Source organism: Ambystoma mexicanum, chromosome 5q (assembly GCF_040938575.1).
Source record: "Ambystoma mexicanum isolate Mex_15411 chromosome 5q, UKY_AmexF1_1, whole genome shotgun sequence".
NCBI classification, from domain to species: Eukaryota; Metazoa; Chordata; class Amphibia; order Caudata; family Ambystomatidae; genus Ambystoma; species Ambystoma mexicanum.
This window is the reverse complement of record NC_090933.1, coordinates 808,571,858-808,587,935: the sequence shown is the minus strand read 5'-3', so window position 1 is coordinate 808,587,935 and position 16,078 is coordinate 808,571,858. Positions and strand designations below refer to the sequence as shown.

Sequence of the window (16,078 nt, the reverse complement as noted above, 5' to 3'; positions counted from 1 at the left end):
TGGCGTAATATGATACACTTCAAATGTGCACTTAGATAAGATTTGCGATGTTCAAAGATGGCGCTCTGCAGAACAGGACGTGATGTAGGCCAATGCAATAGAAGAGGGACTATGTTTTGTATACATGTATTCATGACAAACATGTTGCACATTCTGATGAAGCCCAGGTGTGGGTGAAACACTGTCTTATCTGTGACCACCTTGAAGCCAATGAAGGATTTGAAAATTATGGATGACTGGAGGTCTGGTCGACAGGAGCAAGTGCCGCCAACCTTTTGGAGCGGGGTGAGGCCTGCTGTGCTTTTCGGTATACATATTTATTCAAGGAAAAAACGTTAGTTGCAGGGACATTGAGAAGAGAATGTAACGCAACAAAACCCCTGAAATTCAGATCAAGCCACCTAAAATTCGTGCCCCCTATTGTGGAGCCTATGACCACAATTATGACATCACACATGACATCCCTGATGACATCACTAATTATATAATCTATCACATCGCTGATGGATTCACTGGTACATCACTGGTTGCATTACTGTTTACATGATATATAACACCACTTAAATTGGTGATGGTATCAGACATAATCTAATGTATGACTTAGCTGATAAAAGCTGTCAAGCTTAAGAACTTCCTCCCCCTCCTCCTCACCTGGCTCCTCAGAGGTATACTCTATTGGGATGGTCTCGGTCTTCTTTCTTTCCTTCCGTGAGGTGGGGGTGTCTCTCTTGGGTGTCCTGATCTTCTTTTCGTGCAAGTAGGGTCTGGCCCCTCCGGAGGCCACCTTGGCAGAGAAGAAACCCTAACCGCGGGGACCTCCAGGGGGCCAGCCCTAAACAGGGAAAAAGCACAAAGGCGGAAAAAACCCTGTAAATTCAGATGGGTTCAGTTGGCTGTGATCACTTCCTTGATGACCTGAAGGCAGCCGGTGTTGGTAGAATTCAAGGGAAGGTTTGATTGTGGCAGGAGTTTGATGAATAGCTGGAAAAGGAGAATTAACAAAAATGGAAAGGAGTAGAAGAAAAACCCGATAGTGACGGGGACAAGGGAATCGAGAGAAACAGTCAGAGCTAGTAATAAGTATCGAACAAGGAGCAGTAAGGTGCTTACGGAGCGGGAGACCGCTCAATAAACGAAATTGAGGAGCCGGGACCGGCTGCCGAAAAGGGCGTAATAAAGGTAGTCTTAGCAATGTATAAAACAGGAAGACAGAAAACCAGGAAGAGTGTACAAACAATTTAGAAAGGAACTAGAGAGAAACAGGAGGAAGTAAATAAATAGGACACAGGAAACCAAAAAAAACTATACAGGAAAGACTGGAGGTGGCTAGGATTGCAACGGATAAGGAGCAGGCAAAGGGAGGATACGAAAGGTAGAAAGGAAGTAGACGATCCGACGAGACGGACCAGGAAGGCTGAAAAAGGAAAAGACGGGAAGAGGCAATGAGAATTTCACGGACGAAGCTTCCTCACGAACCGTAGCGTTGGTAAACAGATACAACGCATCGGTCGGTGGGAGGAGTCAGCATATAAGGACTCGTCCGCCATCTTGGGTGAGGACTGAAACGCGCGTGCGACAATCAATGCCTCCAGCGTTTCCAGACCCTCCAATCCAAGTTCCTGACAGTATGCCCCCTTCTTCTCGGAGATCCCCCGGGTTTGCCCGGATGAAGTCGGTGGAATTGTCGTACTAATTGTGGGGCATGAACATGGCTCACTGGTTCCCAAGTCCGCTCTTCCACTGGATAACCCTTCCAGTGGACCAGATAGTACAGTCGTCCTTTGTGGTATCTGGAATCCACTAAATGGGATACTTCATATTCGTCGGGAGCAGGAGACACTTGAGTACGCCCTCTGAATACGGGCCTCTCGAAAGGGTCCTCCTTATGTTCTTTCAAAAGGGAAACGTGGAAGACTGGGTGCACCCTTTTGAGATATTCCGGAAGCTTGAGCTTAAATGCCACAGGGTTTATTTGTTGTAAAATTGGAAATGGTCCAAGGAAGCGCGAGGAGAATTTGCCTTTATGAACCCATCTCGGCAGGAATCTGGTGGATAACCAGACCAACTGCCCTATCTTCCATGCAGGATTGCCACTCCTTCCCTTGTCTGCCCATTTCTTTTGCGAATGTTGACTTGCTTGATGTGCTTCTTTGGCCAATCTGTGTACATTTAGTAGGTCCTGTAGAACTCCCTCAAGAGCTGGGATCTTGGTAGAAGGAGGGGTAAGCCAGGGTAAGTGTTGGGGATGGTACCCATATGTACAATAGAAGGGACTCATCTGGATCGAGGTATGCAAGGCGTTATTATAGGCAAATTCTGCTTGAGGGAGAAAACGGTACCATTCTTCTTGTTGAGGACTGCAGAAGCATCGGAGATATTGTTCAAGGCTGGCGTTTAACCTTTCTGTTTGTCCATTGCTCTGCGGGTGATACCCTGAAGAGAGAGCCTTGTGAATACCCAGGATTTGGCAGAGAGAGGTCCAAAATTTGGATGTGAATTGGGGGCCTCTGTCCGACACGATGGTTCTGGGTAAACCATGTAGACGGACTATGTCCTGGAGAAAGGTTGCTGCCATCTCGGAGGCAGACGGTATCTGTTTGAAAGCCGAAAAATGGGCCAATTTGCTGAATGAGTCAATGGTCACCATGATGACTGTCATGCCATAGGATGAAGGGAGGTCTACTATAAAATCAGTGGATATGTGCTCCCAAGGGCGGTTTGGTAAGGAATGCTGCTGCAACAAACCTAGGGGTTTTCCAGTTCGGTATTTGTTCGAGGCACAGACTGAACAAGTAGAAACATACTGATTTACATCCCTTCTTAAGGTTGGCCACCAAAAACCTCTCCGTAGGAGGTCATATGTCTTGCTTATGCCCGAGTGTCCTGTTAAAGGCGTATCATGACACCAAGACAATATCTGTGCCTGTAGTTTCTTGGTCGGAATATAGAGTGCACCTTCATAGTAGTACAATCCGTCCTTGTCTCGGCTCACTTTAGATGGAAACTCCGTGCACATCTGATACTGTGGTACCAGATCTTGTAGAAAGGAAACCGTAGATGCCAACACAGTAAGTTTTGGGAAAATAAGCTCATGTCCCTTATAGGAACCAGATTCTTCTCCCAGGCTTCTTGACAAGGCATCAGCCTTCTTATTCTCTGTTCCTGGTATGTATGTAATAACGAAATCATACTGTAAAAAGAAATAAGCCCATCTGGCATGTCTGGCGTTGGAACATTCCATCTGCTGCAAAACCCGAAGGTTGCGATGATCCGTTCGAATGGTAAATTGATGGTTAGCTCCCTGTAGTAGATGTCTCCACTCTTGACAGGGCATTTTAATCGCCAAAAGCTCCTTCTCGATGACAGAATAATTGCGTTCGCTACAGGTAAGTGTCTTAGAATAGTATGCTACAGGGTGTTCATATCCATCTTCCTGCTCTTGAAGTAGGACTGCCCCTACAGCTCCTGAAGAGGCTTCCGTCTCCAGAATGTACGGACTGGTCGGATCAGGTTGGACCAAGATGGGTGCTGTAGAAAAGCATTTCTTTAAAAATTGGAGCGCCCTTTGGGGTTCATCGCCAAAAATGAACTTAACACCCTTCTTCAATAAAGAGGTCAGAGGTAACACCTTGTTGGAGAAGTTGGGGATGAACCTCCGATAAAAATTGGCCAATCCTAAGAAGCTCTGTAGCTCCTTGATGTTAACTGGATTCTTCCACTCCGTAATGGCCCTTACCTTGTTGGCATCCATTTCGATACCTTCTTTGGACAAAATGAATCCCAAGTAGGACACAGAGGTAGATTCGAAAATGCATTTCTCTGGTTTAACCAGCAACTGATGGGATTGAAGACGTTGTAGGACCTGCTTGACCAATGATCTGTGATCTGGAAGAGTCTTGGAGAAGACGAGAATGTCATCAAGATACACTACCACGGATACAAATAGCATATCCGAAAAAACCTTGTCCATGTACCTTTGGAAGACTGCTGGAGCATTTACTAGGCCAAACGGCATCACTCTATACTCGAAGAGTCCAAAAGGGGTACGGAACGCTGTCTTCCATTCGTCCCCCTGTCTTATTCTCAGAAGGTGATAAGCTCCTCTAAGGTCAAGCTTTGTAAAGTATTCCGCTCCTTGAACCGCCTCCAGGATATCTCGAATCAAGGGCATGGGGTATCTATCCCGGATAGTGACCTTGTTCAAGCCCCGGTAATCTATACAAGGGCGAAGTTCAACTGAGTCTTTTTTCGGAATGAAGAACAACGAAGCTCCACAAGCAGACTTAGATTCTTGGATGAGTCCGTTCTGTATGTTTGCGTCAAGGTAATCCCTTAATGCCTTCCTTTCGGTTAACGACAGTGGATACATCCTCCCAAAGGGAACCACTGCATCTGGTGTTAGGTCTATGCAGCAGTCTTCCGCTCTATGTGGAGGGAGTTGTCGGGGTATGGTATCTAGGAATACCTCAGAGAATTCCTGATAGTGGAGAGGAACAGAAGCAACAGTGATCCGTTCTGGGATTCTGCTTATGGAAGACTCCGGGTTCTTTGAAACCGAAGGTAATTCAAAACAGTGAGATTTACAAAACTTGGAGTCGAAGTGCACCTTGTTGGCGGTCCAATCTATATAAGGGTTGTGCCTCCTTAACCATGGAATACCGATAACCAAAGGAAAATGGGCTGCTCGGATCTGATCGAAGACCAGAAACTCCTCGTGGTGTTTTAACTGCATTCTCAAGGGGATTGTCTCCTTAGTTATCGGCCCAGACGACAAGGGTCTACCGTCGACCCCCTCCACAGGGATAGGTGTGGCTTTGGTTCTAGTGGATACAAGATGTTCCGCTGCCCACTTGGAGTCTATAAAGTTCCCTGCTGCTCCACAGTCAAGCATAGCTAATACTTCAGTGGGACCGGCCTCTGTCAGCCAAAGGTGAACTCGGAACACCATCAAACTGCAATCCTCCGGAGTGTTTACTGCTCTTGTATGGTTGCAAGGGTGTTGGAGACTTCCCCCGAAACTTCCCTTGCTGTAGATCGGGGGTTGTAGTTTCCCTGTCTTCTAGGAGGTACTTCAGGACAATCTCTTAATAGGTGCTTTGAAGAGCCGCAATACATACACAACCCATAGTCTCTTCTTCTCTTTCTTTCTTCCTGCGTTAACGGTCCTCGGGTTGTTCCGATCTGCATAGGTTCATCAGGGGGATGAGAAGACCTGGTGGGAGGATTAGATGAGGGTAGAGGGGTTGGTCGAGCTGTGCCTCGGCTTCTTCTTCTTTCGGATCGTCTTTCCTTCAAACGAAACTCTATCTGAAGGGACAATGTAACAAGGTCCTGAAAAGACACAGGTCGGGCTACTCGGGCTAGCTCATCCTTGATATCTTCATGAAGGCCGCGTCGATAAATGGTTTGCTGGGCGGAATCTGGCCAATCCGCCTTGGCTGCCAGTCTCTGAAAACGGGAGAGATAGGTCTGGACATCAGTGTTTCCTTGTTCGACATCTAAGATTGCTTCTAAAGAAGAGTAAAACACCTCCGGTCTGTCGAAGCGTTCCTTAAACACCTCTGTAAAACGATCATAGTCGTCCAAAATTGGTTCATTTCTGGTGACAAATGGTGTAGCCCATGAAAGTGCATTTCCCATTAGATTGGCTATTATAAACCCAACCCTTGATCGAGCAGTCTCGTAGGTGTGGCTACGAAAGGCAAAATATACCTTGCATGCATCGAGAAAATCCTTCATTCCTCCGGGGTGCCCATCATACTTGCCAAAGGATAGAGGCATCGTAGGCAAGTCTCCACGGTCGTCACGATGCATTACAACCTGTTGTCGGAGGGTGATATTTTCAGTTCTTAAGGTCTGGACCTCCATCGTTAGATTCTGCATGGCTGCCACTAGTTCCTGATACTGTTCCAATGACGCCATGGTGGATTCTGGGCGTTGTATTCTGTCAAGCTTAAGAACTTCCTCCCCCTCCTCCTCACCTGGCTCCTCAGAGGTATACTCTATTGGGATGGTCTCGGTCTTCTTTCTTTCCTTCCGTGAGGTGGGGGTGTCTCTCTTGGGTGTCCTGATCTTCTTTTCGTGCAAGTAGGGTCTGGCCCCTCCGGAGGCCACCTTGGCAGAGAAGAAACCCTAACCGCGGGGACCCCCAGGGGGCCAGCCCTAAACAGGGAAAAAGCACAAAGGCGGAAAAAACCCTGTAAATTCAGATGGGTTCAGTTGGCTGTGATCACTTCCTTGATGACCTGAAGGCAGCCGGTGTTGGTAGAATTCAAGGGAAGGTTTGATTGTGGCAGGGGTTTGATGAATAGCTGGAAAAGGAGAATTAACAAAAATGGAAAGGAGTAGAAGAAAAACCCGATAGTGACAGGGACAAGGGAATCGAGAGAAACAGTCAGAGCTAGTAATAAGTATCGAACAAGGAGCAGTAAGGTGCTTACGGAGCGGGAGACCGCTCAATAAACGAAATTGAGGAGCCAGGACCGGCTGCCGAAAAGGGCGTAATAAAGGTATTCTTAGCAATGTATAAAACAGGAAGACAGAAAACCAGGAAGAGTGTACAAACAATTTAGAAAGGAACTAGAGAGAAACAGGAGGAAGTAAATAAATAGGACACAGGAAACCAAAAAAAACTATACAGGAAAGACTGGAGGTGGCTAGGATTGCAACGGATAAGGAGCAGGCAAAGGGAGGATACGAAAGGTAGAAAGGAAGTAGACGATCCGACGAGACGGACCAGGAAGGCTGAAAAAGGAAAAGACGGGAAGAGGCAATGAGAATTTCACGGACGAAGCTTCCTCACGAACCGTAGCGTTGGTAAACAGATACAACGCATCGGTCGGTAGGAGGAGTCAGCATATAAGGACTCGTCCGCCATCTTGGGTGAGGACTGAAACGCGCGTGCGACAATCAATGCCTCCAGCGTTTCCAGACCCTCCAATCCAAGTTCCTGACAAAAGCTTTGATTAACTAAATAACAACAGCTAAGTCATAAATGATATTAGAACACCGTAGCGAGTGTTCCGTGATGGGGATTGGTCAATCTGCAGGCTAAACGCACTGGTATAGCCCGCAGATTGATTTCAGCCCATAGTTCGGGCTGCATGTGTATTCCGGAACGGAAAGAGTTAACTTTCCCTTCCGAAATGCACGATGGAAAACCGACATGTGCACATAGGCATGCCCAGTGAAATGAAAATGGGAAATACACATAAATAAAAATGGGGTTGACATAAGCTGCACTGCAGTGTTATCTGGAATGTGTGGGAAAGTTTGTTTGTAGGAGTAAAATTAAATGAAATGCTGCGTGCACTTCTGGGCGTTCAGTGAAGCAGGGAAGTGCCAATGGAGATGAAGGGCACAGAAAGGTAAGTAAATTGCCTGTTAATTTAATGTATGTACAAATGTAGCTTGCAGATGTATATGAACTGCATGTTTGTGTTGAGTAATTGGTCGGTAACATTTGTGTAGTGGGGGGGAAGCACACCTAAAGTAATCTTAATTAGAGCAGGGGGCAGGCATACCCACACCCGATTCCACTGTACTATGATACTCCTCCCATCCTAGCACCATCCACCACCCTATAAAAAAATGAAAAATGTTTATTGAAGTACAAAAAATGCCTGCAACAATTGTTTACCATTTTGCAATTTTTTGTACTTCAATTAAACATGTCTCATTTATTCAACTTCAATTAAACAGTGGGGGGGTTCTAATAGCTTTATAGACCTGCAGCTCGGACCGTACTGGGCGTTATGGTCCTTCATACCTCGTTGAACTCGGTCTTCAGGGCCCATAACGCCTGGTACAGCCCTCGCTGCAGGTCTTTAAAGCTATATTATGTCTGATGCCATCACAGATGTAATCAGTGGTGTTACATACCACGTAAACAGTGATGTCAACATTTATTCCATCAGTGATGTAATTGATGATGTAATTAGTGATGTCGCCAGTGATGTCATCAGGGGCGTCATTATTGTGGTCATAGGCTGCACAACAGGAGGCATGAAGTTAAGGTGGCTTCACATTAACGCCCCCGCAACTAACGTTTTTTTCCTTGAATATACATATATACATATTTATATAATGTGCAAATAGAGCCAAGAAATGGTGCTCTCAAACAATTTACAAGATATGTGTATCTGTATTACTTGTTTTTACTAAATATTAAAATCAGCATCTTACTTATGAGCATTAAAGCAACCCTTGCACTTGCTATGAGTGCAGTAGTAATGGTAGAATTACAGGTTGATTTTTAAGAATCCCTTGCTTTAAAACATGGGATACCTACTTTCTACTGTACGTGTGATGATCCCCCAAATCATAATGATGTCCTAGAGAGAAAAACCAACACTTTAAGAGGGCATTTCATGGGCCAGGATAGCGCGGTAGGAGAAACTGATAAAACATCCCACTTACTAGAAGCACAGGGTTGGAAGCTCATGGCTTGACTCCTCGCCTCTAACATGAGAAAAGACTGCACTATACCGACAGGGCATCGCAACCCTTCAATTGGGGAATAATACATATTATTAGAGTTAGCACATGAAGCACTATAAAAATAAAGTAGTAGAAATGCTGTTTCCCTTTTGCATTCTCATATTGATATGTATAGTGTGGTCAGGGTAAGTGCATTATTCCTAAATAGTAATATTACAAAACTTCTTGGCATTATTTTTCTCCGCTCGCCATGCTCCTATTTAATCTTCAGTTGTTTGCTGAATGCGGTGTTTTAACAAAGTAGGTCTGAAAAACATGGGATTTAACTTGCGTCTGAGTTACATCAAGTCAGGCATAAGGCTTACCGTTGTGTTTCGCATATCCCCAATCCACCTTCTTCGTCGCCATCTTGCCTCGGGGCGCAGCAGGAGTTCACTGTTCAGAGAGAAGGGTTCGAGTCTAGGCAGGGGGCGATGGTGTCCGGTGAAGTGTGTGGTGCGGCCAGCCCGCCGGAGAGGCTGCTTCACCTATGAAATGGCTCTTCCCTTGGCCCCCAGGAGGTCGGCTGCTGGCTCTTTGCCTAGGGATTCAAGTTGAAAAGGAAAGCTGCTCTTAAAAGGTAGGGATCAGCTGTGCATCTAACTCCTGAGGGGGGTGGCAGGGGGGGGACGGCGTGATGCGAAGGTTATTACTGACTGAAGCATAGAGATAAGGCTTTAATTATAGTCATGTGACTGTGGGACATGGTGTGCATACATTCATTTAAGGAAATGAAAGGGAACACTTCATTACCTGTCCATTGTATGTTACTGTGTCACACGTAGATACATAGGCTATTGATTCCATTGTATGTCCACCAGAGGCATCTAGTCTGCACCCATATTCCTGCACCCATATTCCATGGTTCCTACAACTCAGGGTGCGATTCTGAGATGTGATAGCAACATGTGTATCAATGTCACTGTGGGGATTTTTTTTAAAAGTCTGCCACTTTTCTGATTTACTTAAGTCTCCTTGACCCTTGAGCAAATCACAAAAGTGTCGTTGCCATCCGGGGAAAAGTCTCCCTTATAAAGGAAAAACGTGTGTCACATTGTAAAACCTTTTTTTAACAGGCGAAAGTAAGGCTCTGCAAAGGAGAATGCCCTTGCAATTCCTGTCCTGCATTAATGATGATCACGTAGGGCTATTGTCAGGTCAAACAAAAATCAAGTACATGCAATAGCCAGGGCTTGTCACATTCTTTCCTACACTGGGGCCTGATTCTGAGCTGTGGCAAAAACTGGAGTGGAAAGCTGACCTTCTCCCTCCAGATTCCAGCAGCACCATTCTGAGGTGGGTGGAAGGATTGCAGGGGAGCTGTCATGCTTTCCAGCTGCAAAAGCCCATAAAACCCTTTGTTGTGGGAGCAATATGTCACTACAGGCTTGTTCTAAAATGGCTGCCACTTTTCTGATTTACTGAAGTTTTGTTGAACCTTAAACCTGTGTAAATGATTACGACACCTCACAGGTGCTATATTTCAACTCGTGTTTTTAAAACTTCTAAAAGGGTTCTGCAAAGAAGAATGTCCATGCAGTGTCTGCCCTGAATTAATGATGGTCAACCCGGCATTGTCAGGCTGCAAAACAACAGGCCCATGCCAAAGCCAAAGCTTTGATGCCCGGCTGCCACATTCTTAGTTCAACAGAATATGGTGCTTTTAGGAAAAGTGTTGCTCTTTAATGGAACAACACTTTTCTATGTTTGCATACACTTCAGAATCTGTGCCAGACCGGGCAGAGAATATGGTGCTTTTAAGAAAAGTGTTGTTCCTTCACACAAAAACACTTTTCTAATTGTACACAGACTTCTGAATTGGGCCCTAAGACTGCTAACGCCCATTTGCTGAATCTGTGAGAAATGGCCAAATTGTAGGACCATATCATATTCAAGAATGATTAGACTGCTGCTGCACCGTGAGGATACATGGCAAGATTCCAATGGGTGAGAATTATGAAATGCAATGTTATAGAGAGGACCTTGATGCCTGCTTTTTATAATTTGTAGTGCAAGCAGAAATTATCTCTGGGCACAGACAGAGAGGCAGTCGTTGCTCAGCTCTCTTGGCTCAGTAGATAATAGCTTCTCCTAAATTCACATCCACAAGTATTATAGCGTCCGCTGGGAGCTGTTATGTCCAATATCAGCTCCTTGGACGGCAGAACACTCAACTGACTAGGGGGTTGAAGCCAATTTGCGACAATCCAGTGCAATGAGCACTATATGTCTCCATGATGTTTAATGAGGTGGTGATAGTGGTGGTGCTTGCAGGCATTAAGGCTGCAGTGTATGTGTGAGTCCATGGTAGATTGAAAGGTGGGTAGTTGATGGTAGGAGGACTCTTGAGGTATTCTGTTTGAAGTTAATAGGCAAGACTGATCCAGTAGTGCACCAGCCTTCCAATGGGCTGAAGGTCGAGGTGCTGTACTGTTGGTGAAAGTCAGGATGCCTTTCTTGATTCCATTTAATAATGATTGTTGGGTGATAGTAGTTTGGGAGAATCTTGAGTACTCCATTCTCTATGATGGCTGAGCCGTTTGCTGTGCTATTTGTGCTGTGGTCCGTCTGTTCACAGTTTTTGTCTTTCCTCAATGAGATGTTGAAGATGTTCAGTGCCTGATAAGAAGAAGTTGGAGAGTGTGACCTTATAGTATTTTATTATTGTATTTGTTTAGCCCTGGCTCTACCCAAAGGGTCTGTAGCGCCTGAATAGTATCACTTCTTGACCGCATTTCTGATTTAAGCATAATACACCAGTGATTTAAATGCCAGGGTGATAATGACCAGACTGATCGATTGTTTTGCTTTGTTTGTGAAGTTAGTACTCCAGTGGGTATTTGGATCCAGGTCCGGCATGTATGCTGTACGAATCCATTGGTTCGGTATTGGAAGTTTTGTGCACATGCTAACTTATATGTGGTTACATTGCTCCAGTAGGTCTTTGGGTCTCAGCCCAAGATGGCTAGTCCTTTTTAAGGATTGGATTGGTCTGGTCTTTGGAGATATTATGCCTAAGGTATGGAGCTGCCTTAACAACGGATAAAGAGGGGGTAGACAGGTGCAGGTATTCATTACTTTGCCCTGTGGCTGGGTGCACTGTTGGAGAGGCGCTTAGAGCCTTTTGGAGACAGAGGAATACACATCTGGGTGAAACAACCAGGGATTCTGGCCCTTTCACTAATCACCTGTTGGAAGCCTTGATAGGTAAAAGTACCAGCAGGGCCCACTCAGTTCATCACCTAAATAAAGCAGAAGATTTGAGATACACAGAGGACACAGACATTGTGGGCAGAACCTGGCAGGAGAGTATACCAGGTGATCTGTAAGAACCAGATGAAAAGATGTCCTGGCAGACCAAGCACCAGGCAAACTGAAGTTAAAATAATATGTTGACATTGTGGGAAGATACCCGGCAGGAGAGTATACCAGGAGATCTCATAGACCTACTGAAGGCTTCCTTGCAGGGGAGTATAGCAGGAGGTTCTCTGTAGGAAGTAATTGTTATGAAAGTGACACGTTCATCATCCTTAAGGTTTTGAAAGAGGCACTTTCATCATCCTTAAGAAACTATTGTTTGGAAAAGGCACTTCTGCCATCCTTAGGAAGTGGTTGCTTGAAAGACATTTTTGCTATCCTTAGGAAGTGGCTGCTTGTAAGAGACACCTTTTCCATCCTTGAGAAGTGGTTGTTTGAAAGAGACACTGTTGCCATCTTTAAAGAGTCATTATTGAAAAAAGACACTTTTGCCATCCTTGAGAAGTGGTTGTGTGGAAGAGACACTTTTGCCATCTTTAAGTGGTCATTACTTGAAAGAGACATGCTTGCCACCCTACCTGAAACAATCAGGGGAAGGGAACCACCGTCTGGATCAAAAGATCACTTTGTTGGATTTAATAACTCGTTTTTAAACACCTTTTCCAAGCCTGAATCAGAGACATATTCCTTACACTCCTAGTTATTCAGTTTTAGTGTGAGGGTTAAATTAAAAGACACAGACTGATGTTTCATTTTAGTTTCCTAGGTAGGGAAACTCTCTTTAGGATAGGGACAGATAGGCCTTTACCCAACCCTTTTATTTTTATTTTATTTTTATTTATTTTTTGTATTTGGCGAACATACACCTTTACAAAACATCATCGATTAATACATATATACAAAAACATGTCATAAAAATAAAACAAACGAAACAGCATCAAAGTAAAAAACGGAACAGAAGCTGCATAATAAAAACAAAGTCAAAGTCTAGTAGAATATCAAATCGTAGACTGTTCAAATGCATACAACTAGTACATAAACGCTGCAAAGTGGCAGTATTGAACATCAAAATTGCAAAGAAGCATAACAGAGGAAAATATGAACTAAAAAAACTGTGGATGGTCAGAGGACCCGATCCCGAGGACAACTTTTATATAGCCTGATTCCCTAAGACGTTAAAAGATGTTACACAGCAATTTCCTCTATTTCATTTAGTTTTGATTCAATGGGCCTCATTACGACCCAGGCGGTAAGTTACCGCCTGGGTCGTACCTTTACCACCATGGCGTAAACTATGTTTACGCCATGGTGGTTGGCGGACTTACCGCCCCATTCCGAGGTGAGTGGGGCGGTAAGTCCCCATTAACCCATTTACCCTTCCCCATTCCCATTTTTGCCCCACAGGGCATAATGGGAGTGGGGAAGGATATTTTACGGTGGCGTAATTAATAACAAGGTCCCTTAGCGCCATGGATTTTAACACCTGCTAAAAGCAGGAATCAGGCGGTAAGGGTCGGCGCTGTTTAAGCCGCCGTAAACCCCTTACCGCCTGGGTCCTAATGAGGCCCAATGCATTGGAGTAGAAGAACCAACGAGAGGATATGCGAATTGTTATGTCCCCATATGAATCTTATCCATGGTAAATTACATGAAAGAACCGAAGTGTTGTGCAAAAATATAAACCAATAATTTGCATTCTTTGAGTGGCAAAGTAATTACAAAATAGAGTAAGATGTTTGACAGTTTCTGGGGTGTATGTAGGACCACAAAAGCAACAAAAGCCATCAGAAGAAGCAACATTTTTGGAACACCAATTCTTTGTGCGAAAATTGGTATGTAATATATCCAGTCTGAATCTCATGTAAAGCCTTCTGGATCTATTGGTGGGAAAGCATAGTAAATATGGCAGGCGCGGCTGATGATTGTGCCTGAATTGTGCATATTCTTTATAAGAAGAATAACCTGCAATACAGTCAGAAGACTTGCACCAGTCATTTTGATAGTGTTTTTTAAATGAGTCTGGGCGTAGAGAGAGATCTTCAGGCTTCATTCCAATTTCTTTAGGCAGGGCCCTCGTTTTGTGCTCAAATTGGGCAATTGATGCCAGATGTGACTTGCAGCAGAGCATAGCGGCAAAGTCCTCATACAATGAGTTGGCCGGTGGGTGTAGCATTTTTCCATAATTAGTCAATCTTCTCCAGTGGAGCTTGGAAGCTAAAGAAAAGAGACAAAGCTCATGCATAAGAATAGTGTTGGGCAAAGACTTGGGAAGGCCAAGTACAGATTTCCAAATGGTATCCTGCAACTTGTTTAACATTGCGGCAATGTCCAAAAGACACAGATGCAATCCATAGAGGATTATAGCTTCCACTTTCATAACATAGGAGTCTATGATTGGTGTGAGTGAAAATCTACAATGTATGTGGAATATAAGTTTCATTTGGGCTGTGAGATTGATAGCATTTGCAGTAATGGAACTATGCCACGTTTTTAATGAGTTGCTGTTGGAAAGATTGTAGCCTAGATCGATTATCTCTGTGGAACAAAGAATTGGATTGCGGTCAATAGACTACTTGTACTTACATATTTTTCTTTTATTGGTGAAAAGAAAGATGTTTGATTCAGCGGAGTTGGTGGATAGGTTGTGTTGATTACAGTATGATGAAAACAGATTTTATTTATTTTGAAGACCATAAGGGGTACGATGAAACAAAATTACGTTGTCTGCGAATGCAAGCCAATGTAGGTGCAGACTACCCAGCTTTGCAGGAAAGATGTTATCCGAAGTCCAAATCTAGTCAGCATCAGTGAGATATAGATTAAAAAGGACTGATGGTATGTTACAGCTTTTCTTAACGCCTATGGCAGTTGGTATTGCATCTGTAAGTAAACCATTTTGGTTTATGCGAACCTTGTAGTTTGTTTGATCGTGAAGTAAGGAAATGAGAGCCACAAGATGTGTTGGAATGCCATATGCTAGCATTTTATTCCACAGGGTGCCTCTTATAACATTGTCGAAGGCAGATGAAAGATCCAATGTCACCATATAAATTGGACCATTGAGGGACTGTGTGGAACATGCTGAGAGATGGGCTAGAATGGTGGCGTTTAGTGGGGTGCCCATTGCTTTTCGAAACCCGACTTGAAATCTTGACAAGGTGTGGTGATTGACAAGGAAATGTTCCAGTTCGTTAAGGATAAGTAATGCAAATACCTTTGCAGAGACATCGATCAAGGCAATAGGTCAAAAATTGGCTGGATTAGGGATGGGACCTTTTTTATGAATGGGAATTATGATTGATGTCAGCCAGGATGCCGGAATAGTTCTTGTCTGGAAGACGAGATGGAATACAGGCAGGAAGATACTAGCCCAGAAATGAGAATCGTCCTTCAAGCGCCATCAGGACCCGCTGCTTTTGAGAAGTTGAGTTTTGCGATTGACACTGAATGTCTTCCAGAGACCAAGAACAGTGAGATGGAATGCTCCTAGCAAGTGTGTGAACATCAAATATGGAGTATTGCTGATGTAATGTATATTTGGTCTTAAAGAACGATACCCAGGTCTCACCAGCTATTGCTGAATCAAAAGAAGCCTGTGATCCTCTCGGGTTTCTCAGAGTTGCCCAAATTAGCTTGGAGTTGTGTTGACACAAGTAAGAAATCATTTTTTGGTTATCAAGCAGAAGACTTTCAAATCGAATTTTTTTCAGGTCCATTTTATATCTTGCATGGATTTTTCTTTTGGCTAAAATGTAAAACGCTAAAAGACCAAATGAAGATTTCAGCCGTCTTAAATCACGATTTTTAGCCAATTTAAGCAGCGCAATCTCCTTGCAAAATTTGTTGGGATGGGAAGACGCCTCAGGAAAAGTGTGTGAGCAAGCTAAAACGTGCAGGTGAGAATGAATCAGGTTGTTCCATTCCACCACACTCTTGCGTATCCGACCTTGAGAACAGAATGTATTTGCGGCCCACAAATCCCGGCTAACAAGTGCTGCAAGTTGTCTACACAAACCGGGATGCCAGCATACTGAAAGCAAGTTTCTATCGATTTGAGGAAGGGACAAAGCTGAAAAAGAATTATGACACCTGAATGTCAGATGGAGATTGGAGCTCAAGATCATATGGTCGCCTAACCAGGATTAGAAATGGTGAGAGGATCAATGGAACTAGACAACATACGCGAGACAGCAAGGTAATCAATAGATGAGCTTACCGTAACTCTCTTCCATGTAATGATTGATTGATGAAGTGCAGGAGGGACGATGTAGAAGTCCAAATGCTCCAAAAAATGAAGCCAGCGACGACCTATGGCCAAAGATTGATCAAAGTAAGCATTGTG

The 16,078-nt window shown here is 44.2% G+C and overlaps 1 protein-coding gene across 2 annotated transcripts in view; it reads right to left on the bottom strand.

Moving 5' to 3' along the window:
* Positions 1 to 16,078, bottom strand: part of LOC138497680 (carbonic anhydrase 13-like) — a 1,250,189-nt gene that overhangs the window by 1,164,363 nt on the left and 69,748 nt on the right. For both annotated transcript variants that reach the window (XM_069621291.1, XM_069621292.1), the window contains exon 2: positions 8,805 to 9,019. In XM_069621291.1, coding sequence (XP_069477392.1) covers positions 8,805 to 8,847 — 43 coding nt within the window. In that variant the 5' untranslated portion in view covers positions 8,848 to 9,019. The remainder of the gene's footprint in view (positions 1 to 8,804; positions 9,020 to 16,078) is intronic.